At 47.7% G+C, this 25,557-nt stretch overlaps 1 protein-coding gene across 2 annotated transcripts in view; it reads right to left on the reverse strand.

Moving 5' to 3' along the window:
• AP2A2 (adaptor related protein complex 2 subunit alpha 2) overlaps window positions 1–25,557 on the reverse strand; it is a 1,261,084-nt gene that overhangs the window by 587,149 nt on the left and 648,378 nt on the right. For both annotated transcript variants that reach the window (XM_069624009.1, XM_069624008.1), the window contains exons 8-9: window positions 6,828–6,978; window positions 1,835–2,003 (exon numbers count right to left, since the gene is read on the reverse strand). In XM_069624009.1, coding sequence (XP_069480110.1) covers window positions 1,835–2,003; window positions 6,828–6,978 — 320 coding nt within the window. The remainder of the gene's footprint in view (window positions 1–1,834; window positions 2,004–6,827; window positions 6,979–25,557) is intronic.

The raw sequence follows: 25,557 nt of genomic DNA on the forward strand, positions 1-25,557 counted from the left end.
GAAAACTTCCAAGAGAGTGAAGATTGCATCAGAGGGTCAGTGGTCATCTGACTATTACTACCCATGGCCCAAAGCAGAGACCGTCTCCTTGTCTTCCCATCCCTGCTGGTCCGCCCCGGCTCCGTGCAAGCTTCTGGGGCTTTTTTGCCAGGTGTCAGCACTATTAGGGGTTGATACTGGTCTGACTCCTACTTCCCCAGACCTTCGACTTCTTTCTGGCTTCGCGATGGCTCTGCAAACTCAGGCTCCCTGCAGTGTCGGCACAGTAAGTGGACTGTGCAGTCCACCTCCTCCTGGATGTTGTGCCACTGCCTCGCCTTTCTCCAACAGGTCCTGGTCCGCCTACCGGACCACACCGCGATGCTTCCAGCCTCTTACCTGTGTTGTCAGACTGCTGGCTGCCTTGATTTCCAGCTTCCCGCATTTGACAAATTACTCCCTCTCTGGTACTCCAGGACAAGCTGGACCATCTTGACACCAAGGTGTTGTCCTTCTCCCTTTTTATAGGGGCAAAACCCCCCTGCAAGGTCCTCACTTTGATACCTCCCCTAGGGGTAATATTGGTTAGCGGGTGCACCATCCTAGCCTGCCAGGAGAGGGCTCCCACCTGGTGACACCATTCGAAGAATCATCACAGTGAATATGCAGTATATCGGAAAGTATTTTGTAGGGTTAGTTAGTGATGTTAGCAGTCTATGACCTTCTACGCGATGGTTATGTTGGTCTGGCAGGGTCCATATACTTCTACGATGGTTTGTGTTAAAATGCTTTCTTTAGTTGGGGAATGCAGGTTTTGGGTCCTTCGGTTTCAGTTGTCTTGGGTATTCATCTTGTGTGTGTTGGCTGTTTCCCTTCAATGCGGTTTCCTGTTTAGCTTGGTGATTTAAAGGGCCATGTTTTTAGCAATTTTCTGAATTTTAGGTGGTCTTCTGTTCATATTTCCTTAGGGAATGAATTCCAAGGTTTTGCCGAGATGCAGGAGAATGGAGATTCACCAAACATCCACTTTAGAGTATTGTTTTGGTTCGAGGAAAATGTCATTGCAGAACCTTACTGTTCGGTTTGTAGTCCTTTCTCCCCTTCCATGGTGGCCTGACGATGAAGTCAAGGAACTCCGTGCGACGCAGAGCTCTGGAATGTAAGTCTATGTCAGCCGTTTAAGGACCTGGCGAGGGCCAATCAGATCGTTTGTAACAATCGGATTGACCCTCGCCAGTTACAAAAATATAACAGTCTTTAATCAAAGATTATTAAAATAAAATGTGTTAATATTTAGCCCTTTGAAATAGGGCCACCACTTTAAGGAACTGGATAGAAAAATGCTCAATACAAACTGGATATTCAAGAATTCTTAATGAATATGTAGGTGCTGCATTTTTTGCATTTAATCATGAAAGGTTAGAAACCAAATCAAAACCAGGTTAGATAGAACGTGATTGATTTCTCCGTTTGTAGGGTAATGGAGCCATCAGGTTGAAAACGAGTAAAGTAAACCATAACTTGTGCAGGGCAATTTCTCCACATAAGCAATCATTTTATGGAGTTAATTTCTTTAAGATTGTGAGAATCAGCGGAGATAGAATTAAAACAATTTTGATATGACCACTGACAACAAAAAGAAACACCACCAAAAGACAATATGGTATGCGAAATATTTTCCAGTTGATGAAATGTACAAAGGGCAATCAATTTTAAAAATAAAATAAAGCAATCATTTTGTTTCCCGTCATTCTTCTGAAATTGTTTGAAGAATAACTTAAAGTACTATTTAAGAACGCCTCAAAACAGTACCCTCTGTAGTTCATTTTTCAAACCCTGCTTCTAACGCACATACCTTTAGGGCATTGATGACTGTCTCAATGTGCGTTTTGACAGCCTCATGGGAAAACTCAGAGCTTGCGAGAGTGCACATGCTTTCCAGGGCTAGGTAGCGGAGGTTCGTCTCTCTGTGCTGCAGAAACTGGCCCAGTTGGTTGCAGGCTCGAACTAGAAGATTTGGTTCACTAGAGAGAACAGGAGATTAGATGAGGTTTGGGAAGGAAATTAAACAAAAAAATAAACCATAATTAAAGCTGTTTAGGGCCGGACAACTGAGCAAAGTCCAATGAAGGGCTAGGCACCCATCATGGAAATGCTTGGTTGCCTTTCCCAGTTCACACAAATGTTCAACATTCTAGGGGTTCAAAAAAAAGATAGGCAAAATAAAACAAGTTCTTTCCAAAACAGATCCTAATATTTCAACCACCTTCCCTTCAAAAGCCTGAAAAATGTCAACTATTGTCCTCCATAAAAATACGAAACACACACCTGTTACACCATACTGTTAAGATCAATCACATCAGCAACATTAGTACCCGGCGAGGGGTGTGTGGCAGCCTCCGAGCCAATTAGGAGGTTCGAAGCGGGGGCTTTACCACATCTTCCCTCGCCGGGTTTTCCAGGTAAGTGCCCTGCCCTGCGACCCAATAAGACCCAGCTCCGCCCCATTTACCTTCTTGCTCCTTGTCCATAAGGCTGAGCCGGGAACATTAGTGTTCCCGGCGCAGCAACATCAGCAAGGCCACCATGGAAAGGGGGAAGGGACTACGTATTGTTCCTTCCTTCCAATCTATGGCGGACATCATCTTTTTATTTTTTAAAGTGGCAGTTTTGCAACTTACAAAATATTAGTACCCCGGTATATCGTGCCGGGGTACTAATAGCAATATTACAAAGGCAGGGGGGGTGGGGCCATTTCCGGGCAATGCTCCGGAGCTTTGTTAAGCCCCTCGCTTTGCTCAGGCCTGTAAACCTCTGCCCATGTAATATTGCTTAATTATCAACACCTGTAGACAAATCATTATGCAAGAACCTCACATTATGAGGGCATTACCCAGTGTTAAAGGCTCGAGTAAAGAGAGGGTGTTGAACATGGGGCGAGGGAAGCTATGACCTGGTACTGACCCCAAAAAGGGACAGGGGCCTTTTCGGGATTCGAACATTTAATCGAATTGGGAGGTTTGAATATTCAGTTTAAAACTAGGTGAGGCAAGGCAAAAACATTGGACTAAAGGACTTCTATCAGCAGTTATTGTCCTCTTACAGTGCATTGACTGCAATGGAATTGGTCAACATACCAGTCTTCTAATATGCATACATGCACATATACACACAACAGACTCCCTTTGAGCCAGACCATATAAAGTTCAGAAGAGGTTTAAATACCCATTTGTTCCATGCCGCAAATGGACCCTAGGTGTCAATAGAGTCCTTTGGCTCATCGCACAATCCTCCATAGATCCTGCCAGCATTTGTAAACAGTTTCTGCTGGTTTATGAGCTATACAACCAAAGTGTGTACATTTTGAGACACAGACATGGTATCCACAGTTAGACACAGACAGAAGAGATCCAGTTGTAAAAGCTTTATTTAACACTTCAGGATGGGAGTAACACCTAACATGCCCTAATTCTAAGAGGGGACTTCTCTTAACTGATGTATCCAAGGCCAGTTTGTGTCTAAAAGTGCAAAGTAAAATGCGCTTTGTCTCACAACCTATAACTGCCCTTACTTCTAATATTAACAATGTCCTGGAATGTTCAAACTAAATAAGTGTTCCAAAATCAATTGCGTCTTTCAGGAGCTTCTGAACACCGCTCCCCTTCCCCAAGTTTCAGACACTCTGGGAGTAAAGTTCCACAAGGTTTCCGGATTCACTTCAAGTAAATATCACAGTACATTAACAACTCACAGTTCCCGTTATGCTCAGCTTCACAATCCTCCGGTTTGTTTTCTCGGATGCACAAACAACTAAGGTCCAGCGAGATTCTTAGGCTTCTCTTTCCTGAACTCAGAAAGCAGCACTTTGTCTTTTCCCTTAATGTCAACAGTACCTTTTAGACTCAGGGTTCCGTTCCACAAGTCTCAGCTCTTAGGGGTAGCTGTTTTAATTATTAGCAAACACTTCTGGGGTTCCCGTCCCCACCTCTGTGTTCCACTTGCAGGCTCCCCCTGGTGTGGGCGCAGTTGTCGGACTGCACGGTCCACCCTTTACGGGTTGCGCAACATGGGGCTTCTAACTCTGGCCCCTCCTTGTCAGTTCACTTAGTTTACTAGGTTTGGCAGGGCTTTATATGCTCTTGCCCTTTAAAAGTGTTCCTCTCTGAGGTACAGCCTTCTGCCAGCCCTCACAGTTTCTCGATTGCCAGCGCCACTTTGCTTGCACTTTATACCTCACATAGCTTCCCCTCAGGATGTCAATTTTCTTCTTTCAGTACACTTAGACTTTCGACAACGTAATCTTCCTTATGCGACCAATCGGTAACTTTGTATCACGCAAGGTTCTATTTGTTTGTCTTGCCGCACACAGTACTTTCACTCTGAATGCCTTGACAATGGGTTTTCCCCTCCCGCGCCTTCATTCAGATACTCTTTCTTCTTTCCCAGTCTGCATTATCCGACTTTCTCCCAATCGTGGAGAACTGCAATAATGGTTTTCCTTTCATTCTGCTTACACTCGCTACATAGATTGGTAGTCTCCCTGTACCTCAGACTCACTGTCAGTGATTTTGCTCGCACTTTCAGGCTTTCTGCTCAAGAACACTGCAGCTGAGGTCAGGGTCTCACCTCCTGCACCGACACTCCTAGCCACGGCAGGAGAACGAGCATGCGCGGCTTACATAAGGGAAAGCCGGCCTTGTCCTCGGCCTTCCCTTTTTAACCACTCTGGCTCCCTGGAGACACAGCTCCCTCGCCTCTTCACGGGATAGCATGCCGGCTCGTCAGTCTCCTCCAGCTGGTTTTCTCTCTGCCTCCTTGCTGCTCGCTTCCAGAACGCCAGTTCCTTGCAAGTCAGGGATTCCCAGCTGGACTCAGCCTTAAAGCCTCCCTGTTGCTGTGTCTCCAACTGCTGCTCTCTACACTGCTGAGAGCGCCACCTTTTATACACCCAACCTATCAAGGGGTTTCAGGTGTGAGTCCTTGGCCTTCCTTGCCTGACTCTCATTAGGCCAATTATTAGGACATGCCTGACCCTTCAGTTTAATTTTGTGCTGGTCAGTACTGGAGTGGTGTTCAATAGAGTGAAGGTGTGTAGAATTGCTGACAAGTGCCTGATCTTATTAAAGGGACAGTCTAGTGGTGTAGTGTAGTAGGCCTCTAGACATCTTCCTCCTCTCAGTACTATAGGCATTTCTCCCATAAGTAATCTTCATTACTCTCAGGAGTCTCTACCTCGTCTCAGTATGTGTTGGATATGGGGAGGGAGGACCGGGATAAGATTGACAATGTGTCACGACTATCCGCGTTATTCATAACGCTATGCCTGACTCTAACATGGCGGCTCTTGCAGACCACTGCAGTATGTGCAGCAGTCTAGTCGCCGCGCCCCAGAATGCCTTGCAACGTTTCCGGGTCGACGCGCCAACAGCTTATCAGCCTGCTTATCCCGGACAAGGACGTGTTGCTACTCTCCAAGGAGCTGGCGAACGCTACGCAAGTCCGTGTCAGGGAATCCTTTCCTCTTTCTACTCAGGCTTGCCTTTGGGCTTATTTTCCTATTGCCACTTTACCATTTAAACTTATTGGTCTTTGTTGTTGTTTGTGTGTGTTTACTTTAGGACGTCTCGTTGTCTCCCCGTTCTGGTGTTCTATCAGAGCTGCCCAAGCAACTCACTTTGGGAGAATTTGTTTTCTGCATCTGCCTTCGACCGGAGTGGTTTACTAGGGTTTATTTTGGTAGGCATCTGTTTCTCCTGAAGCATTTATGGGAATTTTGGTTTCTTATCTTTGCTTTTAGGTTTTTCGTCATCCAGATCCAACGCACTGTGCTCTCATCCCTTCTGAACTTCAGTCATCCATCAAGATAGAAAGGGTCTCCGTTTATTCTGGGTAACTATTGTTCTCTACTCTCCTCTCCTCTCAGTGTGTAGATTGCTTCCAATTACTCCTCTGTGTTTGTTCATCATTTTCCTTTGTTTTGCACTATCCAGTGTGCCCAGTCTTTCAGATCATACCGGATCTTCGGTTACTTTCATTTCTAAATCTTGTTACCATCAGATCCCTTTGTAAGAGTCCCGCTTCTAGAAGTGTCTTTTCCAGTACTAGGCAGAACCAATTCTAATCACTCTGTTTCACTATTTCCCTTTAGCCAATCTGACACTTCTGCTCTGGATCCAATCCATTAAAGACACGCCTATATATCACCACACTCCCGGGAGAGCGTAATCTACTTCTACGGGACGTTTCCAGGAGTCTACGCTCACTAGCAGCTCCACAGGGTTTTATTCCCCAAGAGGGTTTCCCTGGGAACCCTCCTTTGCCCTGGCCTTTGTGCCGGGTCATTGGGCGTTTCTCGGGGGGAATTCTAATTGTCATCTGAAGATAGAAACAGAGATCAATCTCCATCTGGGTATCCTTTTTCCTACATATTCAGCTGCTATTCTTGCTCCAACGCCCAGGTGAGAGAACTTTGTTTCTACATTTTCCTTACGCGGGACACCTTTGATTGTTAAACAGTAAAGTATTGTATTCATTCATTCATAACACAATGTCTTCTACAAGCTGAGGGATAGTAGGGTGGTTGATAATGAGGAAGAGGGGGTGGGGGGGTAATACTGCATCTCACCCTCAGGTATACTCTCCCCATGGACACCCTTCTTAGGTGATCCTCCCTTGCTTGTCCACCCCCAGGGTTGGGATCCAAAAGTGATGGCCCTTCCCATGCCACCTGAGCAAAGGATCTGAAGGGAGAAAATAGGAGGACAACCTTAGGTTTCTCACAATATGCACTTAATATGGCATCACTACAGCTAGTACCTTTGGGCTCTGAACAATAGCCTCCAGCTCACCTGTCATGGTGAATGATTAAGCTGATAGCCTCAAATAATACAGCATTCTTTGCGTTTGAATGTTGGACCTTCTTCGACTTGGGTGGCTCCTGTGCCTTGTTCAGGATGGTCTCCAGACATTCTGTCAGACGGCCACGCACTGCTGGATCCTCTGGTAATAAGAGTAAAAAACAAATGTACGGATCAGTCCCAAATCACATGTTCTTCATGCACTTAGTAGCACATAATCAGATAAGGGCTATGATTTAAAACAAAAACATATCCTATTAACACATTTGGTGATCAATAGGTGTACAAGGAGATAAACCAGATAATAGTCACCCTTTCCACCTAGGCTGCGATATCCGTATTCTTATTCTGGATATGTGCACGGCCATCAGGTGGTCTAATATGTATGTACGGATTGAGATATTTTGAATTATTGTGCATAGAATTTGCCACTATTTAAGACTTTCGTTTCTTGGGCATAAATGAAGCAGGTATGTGCCATCTTGTGTACAAATATCTGCCGCTATGTTGTCCCTCCATGTTCCAATATCCAGAGTGAAACAAACTGAGGGAATATACCTTCTCAGTCTGTGCCATTGCCCTTTGGAACTCTTCTGATTACAACAAGATGTATTTAAGATCACATCTGATTTAGAAATGACTTGAAAAATGAATCTGTTACATACCTCTGGAGCATACAGGTCACGTGAATTAACTAGCGCCAGTAGGCTGCTTTGGTGGCAACAGTGTGCATTACAAACCACCTAACATAACATTGTTGGAAAGTACTGCGTCCTAGGTGGTCCTGGGGAAGTGTGGGCTGTGCTTTTGGCAGATTATTTTGCAAACAGAGCAGAGAGAGCCACCATTTCACCTGACATCCACTAATATTGCCTTGGAGTGCTGAAACATGGATGGGATATTTGTGTGCCACTGGCCATGTGGGGCCTTCACTGGCCAAAATAGTACAAGTGTGGCAAAGGTTGACTTTTGTATTCTAAATCATTCTCCTTCCTACTCACCCAGAGGATGTTTTGCACGATGGAATGGAGTGCATCCCTCCTTCTCCTCATGGCCATCTCCTCTTTCTATCTTCTCCCCTCTTCCCATACCCACTCTACCCCACTCCCCAAAGCCTCATTCCATCGCCGCAACTTCATATACCCTAATTTCACTAACACCTCTAATGCCATTGACGTCGCCAACCAGGTTGATTTGTAACAAAACTACTGCTGTCCTTGACCTTTTCTTACGCATTAACCTCCAATTCCTCTGTATCACAGAAACCTGGCTCCCTCCCCACAACACCTCTGTACCTGCTTCTCTCACCTTCTCCTCCTCTTCTTTTGAACATATCCCTCAACCCTCTGGCCGCGAAGGTGGTCTAGGCCTTCTCTTTCGGCCACACTTCACCTCTTCTCCCTCTACTACTTCTCTACCGACTCTCCCTTACTTTGAATTCATGTTCAAAATCTTTAATTCTTCTCATGCTATCTCTTTCCTAATCATCTACCGCCCCCCTGGCCCAGTCGGCTACTTCTATGAGGATATTGACCATCTCGTCAGCCTCATTTCCCCCCAGGCCCACTCCACTACTTGTACTTGGAGACTTTAATCTCTCTTCTAACCCTCCCTCTCCACTCTTCTCCATCCTTGACTCTTACCTCCTCTCTCTCCTGCCCTCCTACTCACCAATCTGGCTCTACTATTGACCTCCTCTTTCACCACCTTTCCTATTTCCTCCCTTCCCAACTACCTATCTGATCACTCTTTACTTTCATTTTCTCTCTCCCCCCTTCCCCTTTTCCTGCTCCCCCTCCATACTCCACCAGCTTCTTCCGGCGTGACCTATGCAGCTTTAACCCCTCTATTCCTTGCATCCCTCTCCTCTCCCCCCCTCTCTCCATCTGCCTCTGATGCCTCCTCCTTCTTAACTTCCTCTTTTTCTTCTACTCTCGATCTTCTTTACCCCCTCTTCTCCTTTCACCCTTCTCGCCGACCTGCTCAACCTTGGCTTTCATCTCACCTCTCATCCATGCGCCGCCTCCTTAGGTGCCTTGAACGTCAATGGCTCAAACACTCTACCCCCTCCAATCAATCTGAATACTTCTTCTATCATACCCTCTATGACTCCTGCCTCAACTTCGCTAAACGCACCTACTTCTCTGACCTTCTCCAGTCTCAATCCTCCCACCCTCGCTGCATCTTTCAAACTTTAGCCCGACTTCTCTCTCCAGCTATCCCTGATCCTTCCATCACCTCTCCTCTCTCCGCTACGGACCTTGCCCCCTCCTTTTCTAACAAAGTCCTCAATCTCTGCCAATCTATCCTCTCCTCCCCCTCCTACTCTCCTCTTCCTCTGGGTAACGTAGTACCTTGTTTCCGCAGTTGGTCCCCAAGTCTCCAGGGCAGGTGCCATGTATGGGACTTTCTGATACAAGCACCAGTGTGCCTGAGATTTCTCCACCCCCTAATGCCCGCAGATCGCGCAGGTGGTCCAGATGAAGGTGGTGGAATCAAGCAAGCAACATGGACATTCTCTACAGGTTTTTAAGTCCACTCATAGGATCCATATCTTTTCTGGTCAATAAGATAGTATAAACGATTCAGAGTAGCTTGTGACTCAAGGATGGCATGGACTTCGTACTCATCGGACAAACCAACTGGGATTGCATGGGGGCCGGGAGACGATGAGTGAGGTACATAGATGAATGGAACACTGTGTGGTATCAGGACCTACGCATCAAAATCCTGTAGACAACAGGATTATTAACCTTTTCAACTTTGTACGGGCCATCAAAACGCGGCAGGAATTTGGGAGAACAAGACAACTTCATATAACTTCTGGACAATCAGACCAAATCATCTTGTTGGTATGTGGGGGACTGTTGTAAACATCATCTTTAGTCTCTGCGTTTATCTTTCTGCAATGCCGATAACATGCATCCGCTGCCAGCACTGCAGTATTCGGATTCTCATCCTAAGGTAACATACAAGTGTTGTGACCATTACTTTATTTAAAACACCAAGAAATCGGTGGCAGAATGGGGCATGTTGTTGTATGCAAATTCAGTAGCGCCCAGTAGGGAGGGAAAGCCATGTGTCTTGGTGTTGTATATAGAGGTAGCGTATGAACTGTTCAAGGGTTCGATTGACCCATTTACTTTGGCTGTCCGTTTCAGAACAGTAAACCAATAAAAATCAGGCATCAATAACCCATAAGGGCAGTAAAGACTCTCCAAAAATGAGAGGTCTCTATCGGAGACAAAGATCGAAGGAAGGCCAAAGAGGCGAATGTTGAAAATATAGATCTGCAAGTCTTGGAGCATTGAGGAGACTAGAACATGGAATGAAACAAGTAATTGTTTTTAAAGCAAGTCACCACTACCCGAAATTGAGTCTTTGTCTACTCGAGTCAGTTCTGAAACAAAGTCCATGGAAACCATGTGCCAAGATCGAAGGGGTATGGGTTGGAGCAGGCCACGAGACTTCCCTCTTGGGTTTTGTCGTTGAGTACAAACAGCACGCGTGGTGACATACTGAATGGCATCCTGCTTCATTCTGGGCCACCAGCATTTTAGCATCTCTAGGGTTTTTGTTTGCGCTGGGTGACCCACCACCTTTGCATCATGGGAACCCTCCGGCACCTAGTGCCTGATGTTCGGGGTTTGGGAGGAAGAGACGGCCAGGTACTCAATATAGAATTCTGCCAGATATGAAGGATGAGTTGCCACCCATTGTTTTATGTCAGTGACCATATAAAGGGAAGGAGTGCAGACACAAATGGTATGCTCTGTTTGCAGAATGTTGTCGGGCAAAACATCACATCCTGATATGCGAGACAAGGAATCAGCCTTACTGTTTTTTTCTGCCTGGGTGGTAGTGCATGCTAAAATCAAACGCTGAGAAAAACAGGTGCCAACATACTTGCCGGCTGTTGATGCATTTCAAAGATGCTAACTCCTGAATATATTTTTGGTCTGTATAAACCATGGTGGGCCATTTTGCACACAAGAGATGTCTCCAGGCGTGGGAAGACGTCCTTGATGGCTTGGAGTTCTTACCGTATAGTTCAATTCAGTTAAACTTGTGTGAACGAAAGGCCACCGTGTGCAACTTCCCAGAGGGACGGCATTCTTAGGAAAGGATAGCATCCACCATAAAAGAGGCCATCTGTATCCACCACAAAAGGAAGATCAGGTTTTGGATGTTGCAGGACAGGAGCAGTCGTGAAGCATGTTTAAGTGTCTCAAAAGCCTCTTGTATTTTCTCGGTCCACTGAAATGTTAGATGGACTGGTTAGTCTTGTTTAAGGGGAGATGCAGAAACCCTGTACATGAATATTTGATAAAAATTGGAAAACCTTCAACAAGGTTGGAGTTGGCCATTCGAGAACAGCCTCGACTTTGGCAAAGCTCATGTAAACCCCCTTGGAAGTCGACAGAAACCACAGAAATTCCAACTCCTGTGCGTGAAACAGGCAGTTCTCAGGTTTTGCATATAGAGTGTTGGCGAGGCCTACGCAAAACCTCAAGAACATGTTGTACAGGGGTTTGGTAGAATGGAGAGAAAATGAGAATATCGTTGAGGTACATGATAACATAGTGTTAGGCAAAGTTTGTATGCAGTACCCTCTGGGAACACTACAAACAACTCCGACTACAGATAAAGGAAACCCAACCTTTGCTATAAGCTTGTACTATACAGCTTTGGTAGCATGTTGAAGAGCCAGGTTTATCTCAAGAGGGGTCAATGTGAGCTTTAGTGGAGTTACACAGAGATTTACAGTTACAAGTTTCTTGGATAACAATTATTAATTTATCAGTCAGTTAGAATAAGCCTTATTCAGAAGGGAGCAAAAGAATAGTAACACTCAAATACACTTCATGAAATACACACTCTTCTCTAAATCAGTAGACACCCTTTTGGGATGGCCTACAGACACTACCAACACCCTCAAGTGACTTCAATTACTAGGGTGCTGGGGACATTAATATATAATTGTTGCATTTAGAATGATATGGCAATAAGTCAAAAGGAAAAGATAATTTAGAACATACAAGAGACCACAAATATTCTTAAGCAGGCACATACATTTGGATCCTCCCTGGAAAGAGTCATTCAGTACAATAGGCTAAGCCAACATCAATGGGCAAAAGTCTTATATAGGATGAAGCACCTCTGGTAGGTAAATGGAAAGGTATTTGCACAATGTTTTAGAAGTCTTTGAAGAAAAGAAGAATCAAATGTAGGGCCACAAGCTGATTAGACTTGTGAGTGGTAGAAGATGCAAGTAACTCTACAGCAAGAGGTAAGTTCTCTCAGACTTTGTACAGTACCTTTAAAATTAAGAAAAGATGCAGCAGATGACTCCTGTGCAGCTCTCAGGTCCCACTGTTCCTGGGCCTCAGTCGTTGGGACAAGAGGGAGTACGTCCGGAGACTCCTGCAATGCACTGGGGCAGTCAAAACTCGCAACCGGCAAACTTCACTTTCAGTGGCTGTACAGTGTTTCAGCTCCTTGCGTCTACCGCAAATAGCTGTCGAGATGGACTTTCCTTGCTTCTGGGGTCCTGCACTCTGTTTAGGGGGCTCAGGCTCGGTCAGTCCTGCTTCCTGGGAGTCCGGAGGATCTTCCTGGAACTCTTGCCCAGCTTAAAAGTGTTAGGCAGAATTGCAGGCAGTACCCTCTGGGAACACCACATACAATTAGGCCTACAAGTGTAAGCAAAAACCAACCTTTGGTATAAGTCTGTACCACACACTTTTTGGTAGCGAGCTGAGCAGCCAGGCTAATCCCAAGAGGGAATGTGAGCAGTAGAACAAGTTACTTTCATACCTGGTAACGTTCTTTCGATGGGATGTTCCTCCAACGTATTCCACATCTCTGACAGTAGTAATGTCCACAGCTGTGCTGCTTCAGAAAATGTTTTGGTGTTCTACGTCGATACGCTGTCCCTCGAGGGCCTCCGTCGAGAGCCAACGTCACCGGATGTTATATGTAGGACGCACGTAGCCACAGTTGTAGTTTTTTCCCAGAACGTGTGGCACCAATCTACTGCCAGTATGACTACAGAAAGCCTTGCGGAAACGTAAGCTGCAATCGCATAAGAAATTCTGTAGAGGGGCAGGCTGGGAGGGTTTGATGTGGAATACGTCAGAGGAACATCCCATCGAAAGAACGTTGCCAGGTAAGAAAGTAACTTGTTCTTCGAGGGGATTGTGTCCTCCGACGTATTCTACATCTCTGTCAGACTCCCAAAGCAGTACCAACGTATGGAGGTGGGAAAAGAATGTAGAACTTTAGAATGCCCAATCAAATAGAATAGAGGACCGCCTTACCAAAGGCCAAATCTTGCCCATGGATAGAGTCCAGGAAATAGTGCTTTACAAAAGTATGGACAGAGGCCCATGTGGCTGCTTCACAAATATTACGAATGGGAACACCCCTCTGCAGAGCAGTAGAGGCAGCCACACCCCTAGTAGAATGGGCCTGTAAGCCTACCGGAGGGTCCTTACGCGCCAAACGGTAACATTCAGAGATCGTCAAAAAGATCCATCTGGACAAGGTCTGCTTGGTAACAGCTTGACCTAAACGCCTTCCAGCGTATCCTACAAATAGCTGATCATCCACTCTGACCCGGGACAACTGTGAGAGATAGAAGTTCAAAGCTCTCCTCGTATCCAACCTATGGCGCCTCTCCTCTTCCTTACCAGGATGCGGAGGAGGACAGAACGGCAGAAGAATTACCTTCTGGCTCAAATGAAATTCGGACACAACCTTCGGAAGAAAAGCAGGAGAACCCCAAGGACAACCCTGTCCTTATGGAACACCGTGAAAGGTGGCTTGGCGGACAGTGCCTGCAACTCACTCACTCTGCGAGCGGAAGTAACCGCAACTAAAAATACAGTCTTAAAGGTCAACGGTCTCAAAGGACAAGAATGTAAGGGCTCAAACGGAGCTCCCATTAGGAATTTTAGAACTAAGTTCAAATCCCATCCTGGCACCTGTAAAGGCGACGATGGAAACGCATTAGTTAGCCCTTTTAGAAACAGAGAAATCAAAGGAATCTTAAAATAAGAATACTCCTCAGACAAGCACTTAAATATGGACAGCGCCGCCAGGTAACCCTTAATGGTACCCACTTGCAGGCCCTTGAGGCTAAAGAAAGCAAAAAAAGACAGAAACACAGGAATTGAACATTGAAAAGGATCCACATTCTGTACCCTGCACCAGTCGCAGAACTTTCTCCAACGGTACAGGGATTTTGTTGCGGGCCTTCTGGCCGAAAGCAACACCTCCATCACGTCTTCGGGGAGGTCCCAATCCTTATACCTCAACCTTTCAGATACCAAGCATGAAGGTTGAGGGACTTGACCTCGGGATGGAGAACCCGACCCCCCTCCCGTGAGAGCAGATTATCTCGGTAGGGAAGACGGCATGGAGGGCAGATGTACATGTCTAGAAGGTCCGGGTACCACACTCTCCTGGCCCATGCCGCAGCAATGAGGATCATTCGGGAACCAAACCTCCGTAACCTCTGCAAGCAACACTTGCAGAATGATGGGGACTGGAGGAAACATGTACAGTAGTGGGACGGACCACTACACTACGAATGCATCCCCCAAGGCTCCTCTTGGAAGAAATTCCCGCGAGCAGAATCTTTTTCACTTCCGGTTGACACTGGTGGTGAAGAGATCCACTTGTGGGGTCCACCAAAGGGCGAAGATCTCCAAAAGAACTTCCTGAGCCAGCTCCCACTTGTGAGAGACCGTGCTCTGCCTGCTCAGAGCGTCCGCCGCCGTGTTTCCGTCTCCGGCCAGATGAACTGCCGAGATCGAAATTTCCTGATGGATGGCCCAGAACCAGAGCTGCATCGCCTCTCTGCACAGTGGGAGTGACCCTGCCCCCCTCTTTTTGTTGAGGTAGTGCATTGCCACTGTATTGTCCGTCATGATCAGGACATTTTTCCCCCGCACAGACGGCAGAAAAGCCTTAAGGGCTAGCCTGACAGCCCGCAGCTCTAACAGGTTGATGTGGAGTCTGGACTCCGACGGAGACCAACGACCACTGACTGTCAACTGTTTGGCATGAGCTCCCTATCCCGTGAGGGATGCGTCCTTCACGATCGTCACCTCCGCCCAGGGTAGCCAAAATGGCACTCCCTTCATCAAATTGCCTCTGTCGGCCCACCACAGAAGATCCTGGGCAACAGAGGGCAGCACCTGAACGGGTCCGACATCCTGCCGGAGGACTGCGACCACTGCATCTTGAGAGCCCACTGCAGAGATCTGAATGCAGTGTGCCATGAGGCCGAGCAACCTCAAGAATTCGAATGCCGGGAGACGCTGGGCATGTTGAAACTTGTCCACCATCTGCAGAATGTGACTAGCCCTCACCTGGGGAGGCGAACACTGCCCCAGGGATGTGTCGAGCACTGCTCCAATGTACTGGAGCCGCTGGGTAGGTGTCAAGTGGGACTTCTTTAAGTTGAGGGAGAAGCCCAGATTGTGAAGGGAGTGGCAGGTGATGGACAGATGACTAAGGACTTGCTCGGGAGAGCGCGCCCTGATCAACCAATCGTCCAGGTAGGGGTAGACGTGAATCCCCCCTTTCCTGAGTTACTCTGCCACCACCACCATTAGCTTGGTGAAGAACCTCAGGCGGAGGTCAATCCGAACTGCAGGACCCGAAACTGAAAATGCGAGTCGCCAACCGCGAACCTCAGGTACTTCCTGGGCTTGGGATGAATCAGCACATGAAAGTAAGCATCCTTGAGGTCTAGAGACACCAACCAATCCTGAAGCTGAAGGGCCTGGAGGACTTGAGAAAGAGTAACCATCTTGAACTTGTCCTTCCTGAGGAGCTTGGTCAAACCACGCAAGTCCATGATGGGTCTCAATACACAGTCTTTTTTCGGGATCAAAAAATATGGGGAATACCATCCCTTGTTCCACTCCGCTACAGGCACCAGTTCTATGGCGCCTTTCTCCAGCAGGGATAGGATTTCCTGCGCAAGGAGCGGATCTGGACTCTTCAAAGAGAGCTTCCCCGGTGGATTGTCGTGAGGCCTCTGCCGGAAAGGAAGACAGTAGCCATGGGCTATAATCTCCAGAAACAACACATCTGAAGTAATGGCACGCCATTCTACCAGATGCTGCGCCAGCCTTCCACCAACCGACGAACCATGGGACATGGCCTCATGACTGAGCTGAAGCGGCAGTGCCTGAGGGCAAAGAGGCAACTGCTCGAGCGGCTTTGGCACCTCGAGTACCTTGTTTTCCACCTCTGGTACTCCTACGTTGGCCCCTTTGACTGGCAGCTCCCCTCGATCTACCAAAGTAAGAGTAGTATCGAAAGGAACCTCCCCTCCATTGCTGTCCCCTAGGACAAAAAGGCGGAGGTGGACGTACTGCAGCGCTCAATGACTTCGCTGCAGCTTTGGAGGTCTGCAACCTCCCAAGGCTCTTGTCAGCCTTGCTGCCAAAAAAAGATGGACACCATCAAAGGGCATGTTGAGAAGCCAGGACTGTACATCAGGAGCAAACCCCGACTTCTGCAACCAGGCAAACCTGCGCATCGCGGTGCTCGCCGCTATGGACCGGCTGACACAGTCTGCCACGTCCAGACCCGACTGAACGGTTACACACATGGCATCCTTGCCATCCTGCACGAGGGCCAGAAAACCATCCCGTTCCTCCCCTTCGGGAATATGTTCAGCCGCCAAAGATACACAATTCCACAGAGTGTGAGTGAACCTTGCCAAGGCACAAACAGAGTTGGCTGCCTTTAAAGCCATACCCGCAGACAAAAATACTTTCTTCGCCCAACCGTCAAAGCGCTTGTCGTCCCTATCCGGAGGCATGGTAGGGTACGAAGCCTGCTTTGCTGGGGCCGTAGCTGCCTGCACCACCAAACTCTCCGGAGTGGGATGCGTAGACAAGTAGCAAGGGTCGCCACTGGCTGGACAGTTTTTTCGGTAGCGACTCATTCACTGCCGGGAACTCTCCGAAAGCAGTCCAAGCCGCTGCCACCCTTCTCTGCAAGGCCATATGGAATGGCAGCACCAGTGGGTGGACCTTGGTTCAATATATCTGTCAGGTCATCCTGCAGAAAATCCACAGGTTGAGCAGACCACCCCAAGTACTCAGTCACCCTCGACATGAGACGCCTGTACGAGGACTCAGCATGTGTACCAGGCTCAGGCCTGCCAAACTCAACCTCCAGAGAGGTGTCCAGACCGTTGGCGTCATGCAAGGACTGACGCAGGTCTTCCATCTGGCTGTGACCAGACAACAGGTCATCAGGAACCTCATGAGGCACAACCCCCCTCCTCATCGGACCCTTCTTCAACCTCTTAGATGTAATCCAAAGGCTGGAACAAATCCCTGGACGAGGGTACAGAAAAAGGCTCAAACACAGGCCTCACTGATTTACTGAGGGCCTTCCTCAGAGGTTCCACGGCCCTCCGGGGCACCTCCAGTAAATCCTCCATGAAAGGCGTCGAGGGCGCCGATGGAATCTGCGTCAAAGTCGACCAAGGCGCTGGCGACTTTGACAACGGCTTTGATGCCGGAGCCCTGAGCGTGTCCCTTCAACGGCCTCGGAGCCGATGGCGTCGACGACTTCCTCGGAGCCGGAGCCTCGAGAGAGTCCCTCGACGGACATGGCGCTGACAGCGTCAATGCCTTCTTAGAAGGCCTCACAGGCTCTGACGGTCTTGAGGGCGTTGAGGACCGGGACCTGGCATGGCCATTGCGATCCACCTTGTCCGATCAGGACCTCGACGGGTCCCGATGATCTCGCCAACCGCCCGAGCCTGAAGACGTGTGAGCGGTGGCCCTAGCTCGTTCCTTGCTGGCTTCTCTCGAAGGCACGGACGGAACGGTGCCCTGCGATTCGAAAATCGCCATCATCTCCTTGCGGATTGCGTCCCATTCCACCAGAGATTAATGCTTGTTGGGACAAGCTACTCGCCGTCTGGCGGAGTCCTCTGACGAGGAAGGCAACCAGTGACGGCACTTCCGAGAGTGCCTAGAAGAGGCAGAGGAATGGCGGGACCCACTCCGAGAACGAGACCCCCCCCTGGACACGCCAAAGCGGAGAGTCGCCCCTCGAATCGTCGGTTGAAAGCCCCGGGGATTTCGACTTACGGGGTTTGGAAACCCTACCTACAGACAACTTCTTCCGCTCCCGCAAGGCCATCGACGTCAAGGACTGGCATTCATCGCAGTCGTCGGTGGCGTGGCTCTCGCGGAGGGACCAGAGGCAGACGTCGTGCGGGTCCGTAAGGGACATTTTGGAACCACAGTCCAGAAACTTCTTGAAGCCCGACCTCGGGGTAGAAGAAGACGAAGACATATTCTCAATATATCCAAGTTAAAAGAACAGATTCAACAGGAGAAGAACCGAGGCACGCCGAGATTCTGAAGCGAACACGTTCGCGGAAAAAACGGAACTGAGGCTATGGGTGTCGTGCGTCCTACATATAACATCCGGTGACGTCAGCTCTCAACAGAGGCCCTCGAGGGACAGCGTATCGACGTCATTGACATAGGACACCGACGCCGAACATTTTTCCGAAGCAGCACAGCTGTGGACATTACTACTGTCAGAGATGTGGAATACGTCGGAGGACACAATCCCCTCGAAGTTGAAGTTACAGAGAAGTATCACAATCACAGTGGTTCAAGTAGACAGTTACCCTCAAGGTTTCTTCGTAACAAATACTTATACATTTATTTACACAATAATTTAGAAAACATTCACTAGTACAAATCAACTTAATATGAAACACCAATACACTACAGTAACACACTGTGCTCCCCTGAAAAAGGAGCCAATGGCACTTCAATTACTTTCAATGGGAATAGAAAGACATAAGTTTGTACAATGGATTAGAAAACACTTCTGCTGGGCAATGCAAAGGTTCAGTGTACCAGGAGGGTCAGTTCAATTCAAAAGGCCAGCCCAAAGTCAATAGTCTAGTGTTCTTGGATAGGAGAGATGTTCTGGTAACAAACTAAGAAGTCTTTGTAAAAGTTCTCAAATAGTTTAGATGAAAAATAATGATATGCTGGGTCACAAGCTGATTAAGCCTGCAAATTGGGAAAGTTTCACAAACTTTCACTGCGAGAGTTAGGATCTCTCAACCAGGTGGCACAGTACCTTAATGTGAAGCAAAAAGATGCAACTGAAGACGTTGGTTCCTGGCAGTTTCTGCACATCTCGCTGCTCCGGAGCAGTAGTCGTGGGGACAAGAGGAGGACGTCGGGGGACTCCTGCACTGCACGGGATCGTCGTCGGAGCAAACAAAATGGAGTCACTTTGGTTCAAGTAGCAGTTGCCTCAAAACACAAACTGGTTTCCCTCTCCCTGGCTAAACCTTAACCAGCATTGAGAATGGTATCCAGGTGTCTTCTGAGCTGATTGGTCCCACCAACTCAAAGGAAGTAGCCGTCCTTGAAGGAGCTTCTCTGTCGAATGGAGTTCTGGCAATTTGGATTTGCAGCAGGGCTTCACTGGGCAAACCAACGGTCCAGTGGTTGCAGCAGAAGTCCTCTTCCAGCTCGTCTTTGGTGCTTTCGTTCCAGTGGTCGACTCTGCCTTCCAGTCATGGAGACTCGCCTTTTAAACAGTTTTCTCCCATTCATTCCAGCCTAGCTGTCACTCACCTATCTGGGTGGATGTCCATGCCGGACAGTCACCCAGCCAATCACGCCAGAGTGCATTTGGGTCTCCTAGGAGACCGAGCACAAGGAGTTTCAGACACCTCCCTCACTTCCTGCCCACCCCAGACACCAAGGGCGGACTTCAGTCCTGAAGCCCCCCAAAGGCTCACAAACAAAGGGACCAAACCTGGTTTGGCGCGCAGAGTTAAACACCAGAAGGACCTTTCCACAAAGAAACGGCGAAAAAGATGACCAAAGTCTGTTTTTACAGAGGGGTCTTGGGTGCCATATTGAAAAACATGGCGCCCCTGATTTTTAGCTACCGGTGTTCGGGGAAAATCATGGTAGTTCATTATAAAACCACTGCCACCAGCCATTACAATAGGAAAGGGTAGCTTTTGACAGCTACAAGAGTGTTTAGACCTAGGGGATACTAAGTAACCCCCGCAGCACTCTATAGGAAGATAGTGTGTGCTGGGTCTATGAATTTAAAAAGACTAGTAAAGTCAATTTAACTTTACATTCCCTGTGGAACAGTAGTTCATCGCAGAGAAGGTATTTAAACCTTGGGAATTCCAAAGGACATCCCTGTGCCACTGCACTAAAGGTGCTGCGTGACACAACAATGAAAAGATCTAAAACTCCATAATCAAAGAACACAAGAGTAAAACACATCAAAATACATGAGAGAGTGGGAAAAAGAGCTCACACTCTCCAGGAAAAAAATTTAATCAGGGAATAAGCACATTTCTGAGAATTCTCCCTAACAAAAAGCAACACACATAATCTGGTGTTCCTCTCCCTGGCTGTACAGTTTCCAGCAGCAACTCTGTGGAAATTCAACCAGCTCTGAGATGGATGTCCAGGTGGATTACTTTGGAGTTGATTGGTCCCACCAACTCAAGGGGAGAAGTCATCCTTGCAGGGGCTTCTCTGTTGATGCAAACCTGGCGTTTCGGCACTGCAGCAGGGCTTCACCGGGCAAACCAATGGTCCGGGAGTTGCAGCAGGCGTCCTCTGCAAGTTCTTCTTCGGTTCCTTCGTCCAGTGGTCGACTCTGCCTTCCAAGCCGAAAGACTTGCCTTTTATTCAGTTCTCTCCCATTTATTCCAGCCTAGGTGGCTGTCCTTGCCGGACAGTTAGCCGGCCAATCACCACAGAGTGCATTTGAGTCTTCTGGGAGACTAAGCACAGGGTGTTTGGGGCACCTCCCTCACTTCCTGCCTACCCCAGACACCCTGGAGCCAGAGGCAGGCTTCACTCATGAATCCCGCCATTCACTCGTGAATCCCGCCAAAGCAAAGAAATCAATGGTACCAAACCTGGTTTGGCACGCAGATTAAATCTCAAGAAGACCTTTCCACAAAGAAATGGCGAAAAAAAGAAGACCAGGCCATTAGTGTGTGCTGGGTCTAGAAAGTTACACATGTAAGTAAAGTCAATTTCCCTTTACTGCTCTTGGAAACAGTAGTTTATCCAAGAGAAGGTATTTAAACCTTTGGGAAATCTGAAAGACTTCCCTGGGCACTGCACTGAAGATGCAGTGAAAGATGTATCGGGAGGATAGCTCAAGAGCAACGTGCTCGCATTGGAAGCAAGACGACACGGAGCAACACAGGTTCGATCCCCGTGTCCGCGCTTAGAAACCTCTCGGTATTAAGCGCATTGTAAATAACCTATCATATCATATCATATCATGCCTACGGAGTTTGTCAAACTCCATAACCAAAAGAAACAGTGTACAAAATCCCATTAAAATATATGAGAAAGTGGGAAAAAGGGTCTCACTCTCTCCAGGTAAAAAAATATCAAGTCCTCAAAATCCAGCAAAATTGCTGGGGGGTCTATAAGGTGGAAGGAATTAGAACATTTCTGAGAATTCTCCCCAACACTCGTTCCCTCCCCCCCTAACCTCCCAGACTAAGGGACAGGAGGATTTAATTCACCCCTGGATGAATCTCCTTACTCCAGTCGGTCATATTTCAGGAGAGACCATCAGCATTTTGGTGATTACACCATGACCTGTGTTCAATGGTAAAATCAAACCCCTGTAGGCTGATTGACCATCTTAACAATTTAGGATTTCCCCCCCTTCATCTGCATTAACCATCTCAAGGGTTTGTGGTCTGTTGGAATCACAAAAGTAGATCTGTACAAGTATGGTCTAAACTTCTTCAAAGACCACACAATGGCAAAACATTCACGTTCTATGGTTGCCCACCTTGTCTCAGGTTCCTTCAGTTTACTACTGATGAAGCAGATTGGGTGTTCCCTGCCTTTCTCATCCAGCTGACTCATAACTGCACCTATACCGGTATTGGAAGCATCTGTCTGTACAATAAAGGATTGGTTGTAGTCAGGAGCGCTTAAGACTGGAGCTTGACAAAGGGCTTGCTTACTGCCTTAGTGCACTCCTCATTCCACCTGAGCTTCTTGGGGAATTTTGGTGAGATCAGATTCAAGGGAGAAGCTATGGACCCATAGTTCTCAAAGAAGTTCCTATAGTAACCTGTGAAACCTAGAAAGGCTCTCACTTGGGTTTGAATAGTAGGGGGTGGCCCAGTCTTGTACAGCCTGTACTTTGCTAGGCAATGGCCTTATTTCACCACCTACTACCTCATGTCCAAGGTAGACCAATTTGACATTTACTTGCCTTTATGGTCAGAGTGGCCTGCTGAAGAGCCTATACATATCCTAAGTGGTCAATATGTTCCTTCCAAGTAGGGCTGAATACTGCAATGTCATCCAAGTATGCCATGCAGAAGTCCTCCGTCCCATTCAGAACATCATTCACCATCCTTTGGAATGTAGCAGGTGCATTCTTTCGTCCAAACGGCATTACCTTAAACTGGTAGAGGCCTCCTGGGGTTGAAAATGTAGTTTTCTCCTTGGCATGGTCTGTCAGAGCTATTTGCCAATAGCCTGAGGTTAGGTCAGATGTACTGAGGTACTTGGCTGAACCAATTTTGTTCACCAGCTCATCTGTTCTAGTTAAAGGATGGGCATCAGTTGTGGTGACTGCATTAAGGGCTCTATAGTCCACACAGAAACTCAACTCCTTGGATCCTGACTTTGGTACTAGCACAACTGGACTAGTCCACGGACTTGTAGAGGGCTCTATTACCCAGAGATCAAGCATCTCGTTGACCTTCATTTATGTTGGTTCTTACATGGTCTGACATTCTGTAACCTTTGCTTTTAACAGGTAAACAGTTACCAGTGAGAATCTCATTCTGGCCCCCAAGGGGTCAAGCCTGTTGAGTGAAAAAAGAGGGTCAAACTGATTTAACAGAGCCTTGCACTCCTCCTGTTGTTCCAGTGTCAGATCAGAAGAGAGATTAACTCCTATCTTCCCATCTAAAGGTGGTCCCCTGAGGAATTCAGGTAGAGGCTCACCTTCCTCCTCCTCCTCTTGAGCAGAGGCTAGAAGAAATAAAGCTCCCATTTCTGGTCTAGAGACATAAGCCTTTAGGCGGTTGGCGTGAAAGACCCTGGGGGCCTCCTTGGGATTGCCTAAGTCCACCAAATAATTGACCTCTCCAAGTTTTCCCACAACCTTGAAGGGTCCAATCCATTTGTCCTGTAAGGCCCTCTGCCTTGTAGATACCATAACTAGAACTAGCTGGTCTTGAGTAAACTCAACCATGTTGGCCTTCTGGTCATGCCAATGCTTCACCAAAGCCCGACCTGCTTTCAAATTATCTGAAGCTTCTGTCATCATGTGTGTCATTCTCCTTCTGAGACCTAACGCATAGTCAGTGACTCTCACTGGCTTGTGGGAAGGAGCACTCTCCAACCCCCTCCTTGATTAGGGCCAATGGGCCTCTAACCGGATGACCATAGAGAAGCTCAAAGGGGCTGAATCCAACCCATTCCTGAGGGACTTTTCTATAAGCAAAGAGTAGGCATGGCAGTAGAAGGTCCCACTTCCTTCTAAGGGGTTTGTCTAAAGCACCTATCATGCTCTTCATAGTTCTGTTAAACCCCTCCACCAACCCATTGGTCTGAGGATGGTAGGCTGTTGAGAACTTATAGGTCACTCCACAGTTTTTCCACATGGCTTGCATGTAGTGGCACAAAGTTAGATCCCCTGTCAGAGGTAGCCTCTGTAGGAAAACCTACTCTGGTAAAAATACCAAGTAGGGCCTTAGCCACGGCCTGCGCTGTGACAGTCCTCATAGGTATGGCTTCAGGATACATGGTAGCATGGTCTACCACAACCGATATAAATCGGTTGCCTGAAGATGTTGGAGGGTCTAAGGGACCAACAATGTTGATTCCTACCCTCTCAAAAGGGACTCCCACCACTCGGAGAGGTACCAATGGTGCCACATTCTTGGCTCCACTCTTGACAGATGTCTGATAAGTGTGACAGCTCCTACAGAATTTATCTACATCAGACCGCATCTTAGGCCAGTAGAAATAAAGAGAAATCCTTTCTTTGGTCTTCTTAAAGCCTAAGTGACCAGCTAAAGGAATCTCATGGGCTAACTGTAGAAACTGAGGTTTCACCTCCTGGGGCACTACAACTCTCCTGTAGTCTCCTGGGGTAGACTCAATAGGTTCACTGTAGAGGAGGCCATCCTCCCAGTACAACTTGTGCTTCCCTGGCTCTTGCCCTTCCAGTTGGGAAGCTGCCTGTTGGCGAAGTCCTTCAAGAGTAGGACACTCTCTTTGACCTCTGCTGAAGTCTGCCCTAAAAGGCACCTTCTGCAGTAAAGACAGACTGCAGCTCAGGATGCTCTTTAGGATCCAGATCTCCAACAGGGAGAAGGTCTTCTTCCAGCTCTGTGTCATCAGTAGCTGACTCAACCTCTTCTGGTTGGACCTCACACTCAGCTGGTGGAGTAGTCACAGAGTAGTCACAGGTGTGACTTTGGAGTGTCCCCTCGGGGATGTCCTGGTTTGATACACGGGAGTGCTATCTTTCTCGTTTCCCGAGACCTTGGGTTCCCTTGTCTCTTTCCTCTTGGAAATAGAAGTTGGCTTTTCCTGTGGACTGGGTGTTATAGGTTCTTCTGTAACAACCCACTGAGAGTCATTTAAAGTGAGCTCTCTGGCCTTCCTAGTCTGCTCCTGCTTCCTTTTACTGGGAGGCCTGGGGGTGCTTGAAACAACTCCAAGATTTAAGTAATTCCCCAGCCGGACTCTCCCAGGCACCTCACTTTGTACACCGACAGGTATTCTGTCAAAGTCTGTGCCTTCCTCCCCCTGAATCTCCTCACCTGGATCCTCTGAAGAATAGCCTTGGAGGGATTTCTTCTTTCTTCTCCTCTTCTCCTTGAGGGTTTCTTGGTCTCCTTCTGTCTCTGTAATCTCCTCCCCCTTCTTCCGTTCGTAGAGATAGGGACGAGCTCCACCCAAGGCCACCTTGACTGTGGTTGTGACAACGGTCAGGCAAACCCAAGGGAGATTGTCCCAAAGTACAGGGAAAAAGCTGGTTAGGGCATAAAAAAACCCTGGGATGTGAGAGACTGGACCTGCTGGGCGAAGCTGATGGTGGCTGTATTGAAGACTGAAAATTGGAGATTGAAGAGGCTGGATAGACCTTCCGCACCAAACAGTACCAGGAGGTTTGGGTCCGAAGCAAAGAGGGGATCCAGAGCACAGCTAGGGTGCCGGACTCCTAGCAAGATGGTAAGTAGGGAAAGCGAGGGATGCAGAACTAAGAAGATGCAGGATGAGAAGCCGCTACAGGAAGTGGAGCCTCCAAAAGGACAGTCAGCAGAGAGAAAGTTAAGAAACAAAGGTAAGAAAAAAAAGGTAAGAGTAGAAAAAGGAGTAGTACGAAATGTATATAGAGCGAAAGAAAACGGGAACGGCAAGGAAAGGGGGAAATGAGAAAAGCAGGTCGAAGAGAGAGCAGAAAAAGCCGAAGTAGAATAGACAGATGAAAGATAAAACGGGGTAAGCCACTAGCTTGGTCTACAGAAAAAGACAAGACAAGGCGAGGAACTGAAGAATGAAACTTCAGTTGCCACGAAGAGGAAAGCGAAAGAGGGACCGAGCGGGAAGAGGAAAACAAGAGAGGAGCCGAAAGAAGAGGAGAGGAAGAGCTGGAAACATCACCC

The sequence above is a fragment of the Ambystoma mexicanum genome, chromosome 11 (genome assembly GCF_040938575.1).
Source record: "Ambystoma mexicanum isolate Mex_15411 chromosome 11, UKY_AmexF1_1, whole genome shotgun sequence".
In the NCBI taxonomy this organism is placed as follows: domain Eukaryota; kingdom Metazoa; phylum Chordata; class Amphibia; order Caudata; family Ambystomatidae; genus Ambystoma; species Ambystoma mexicanum.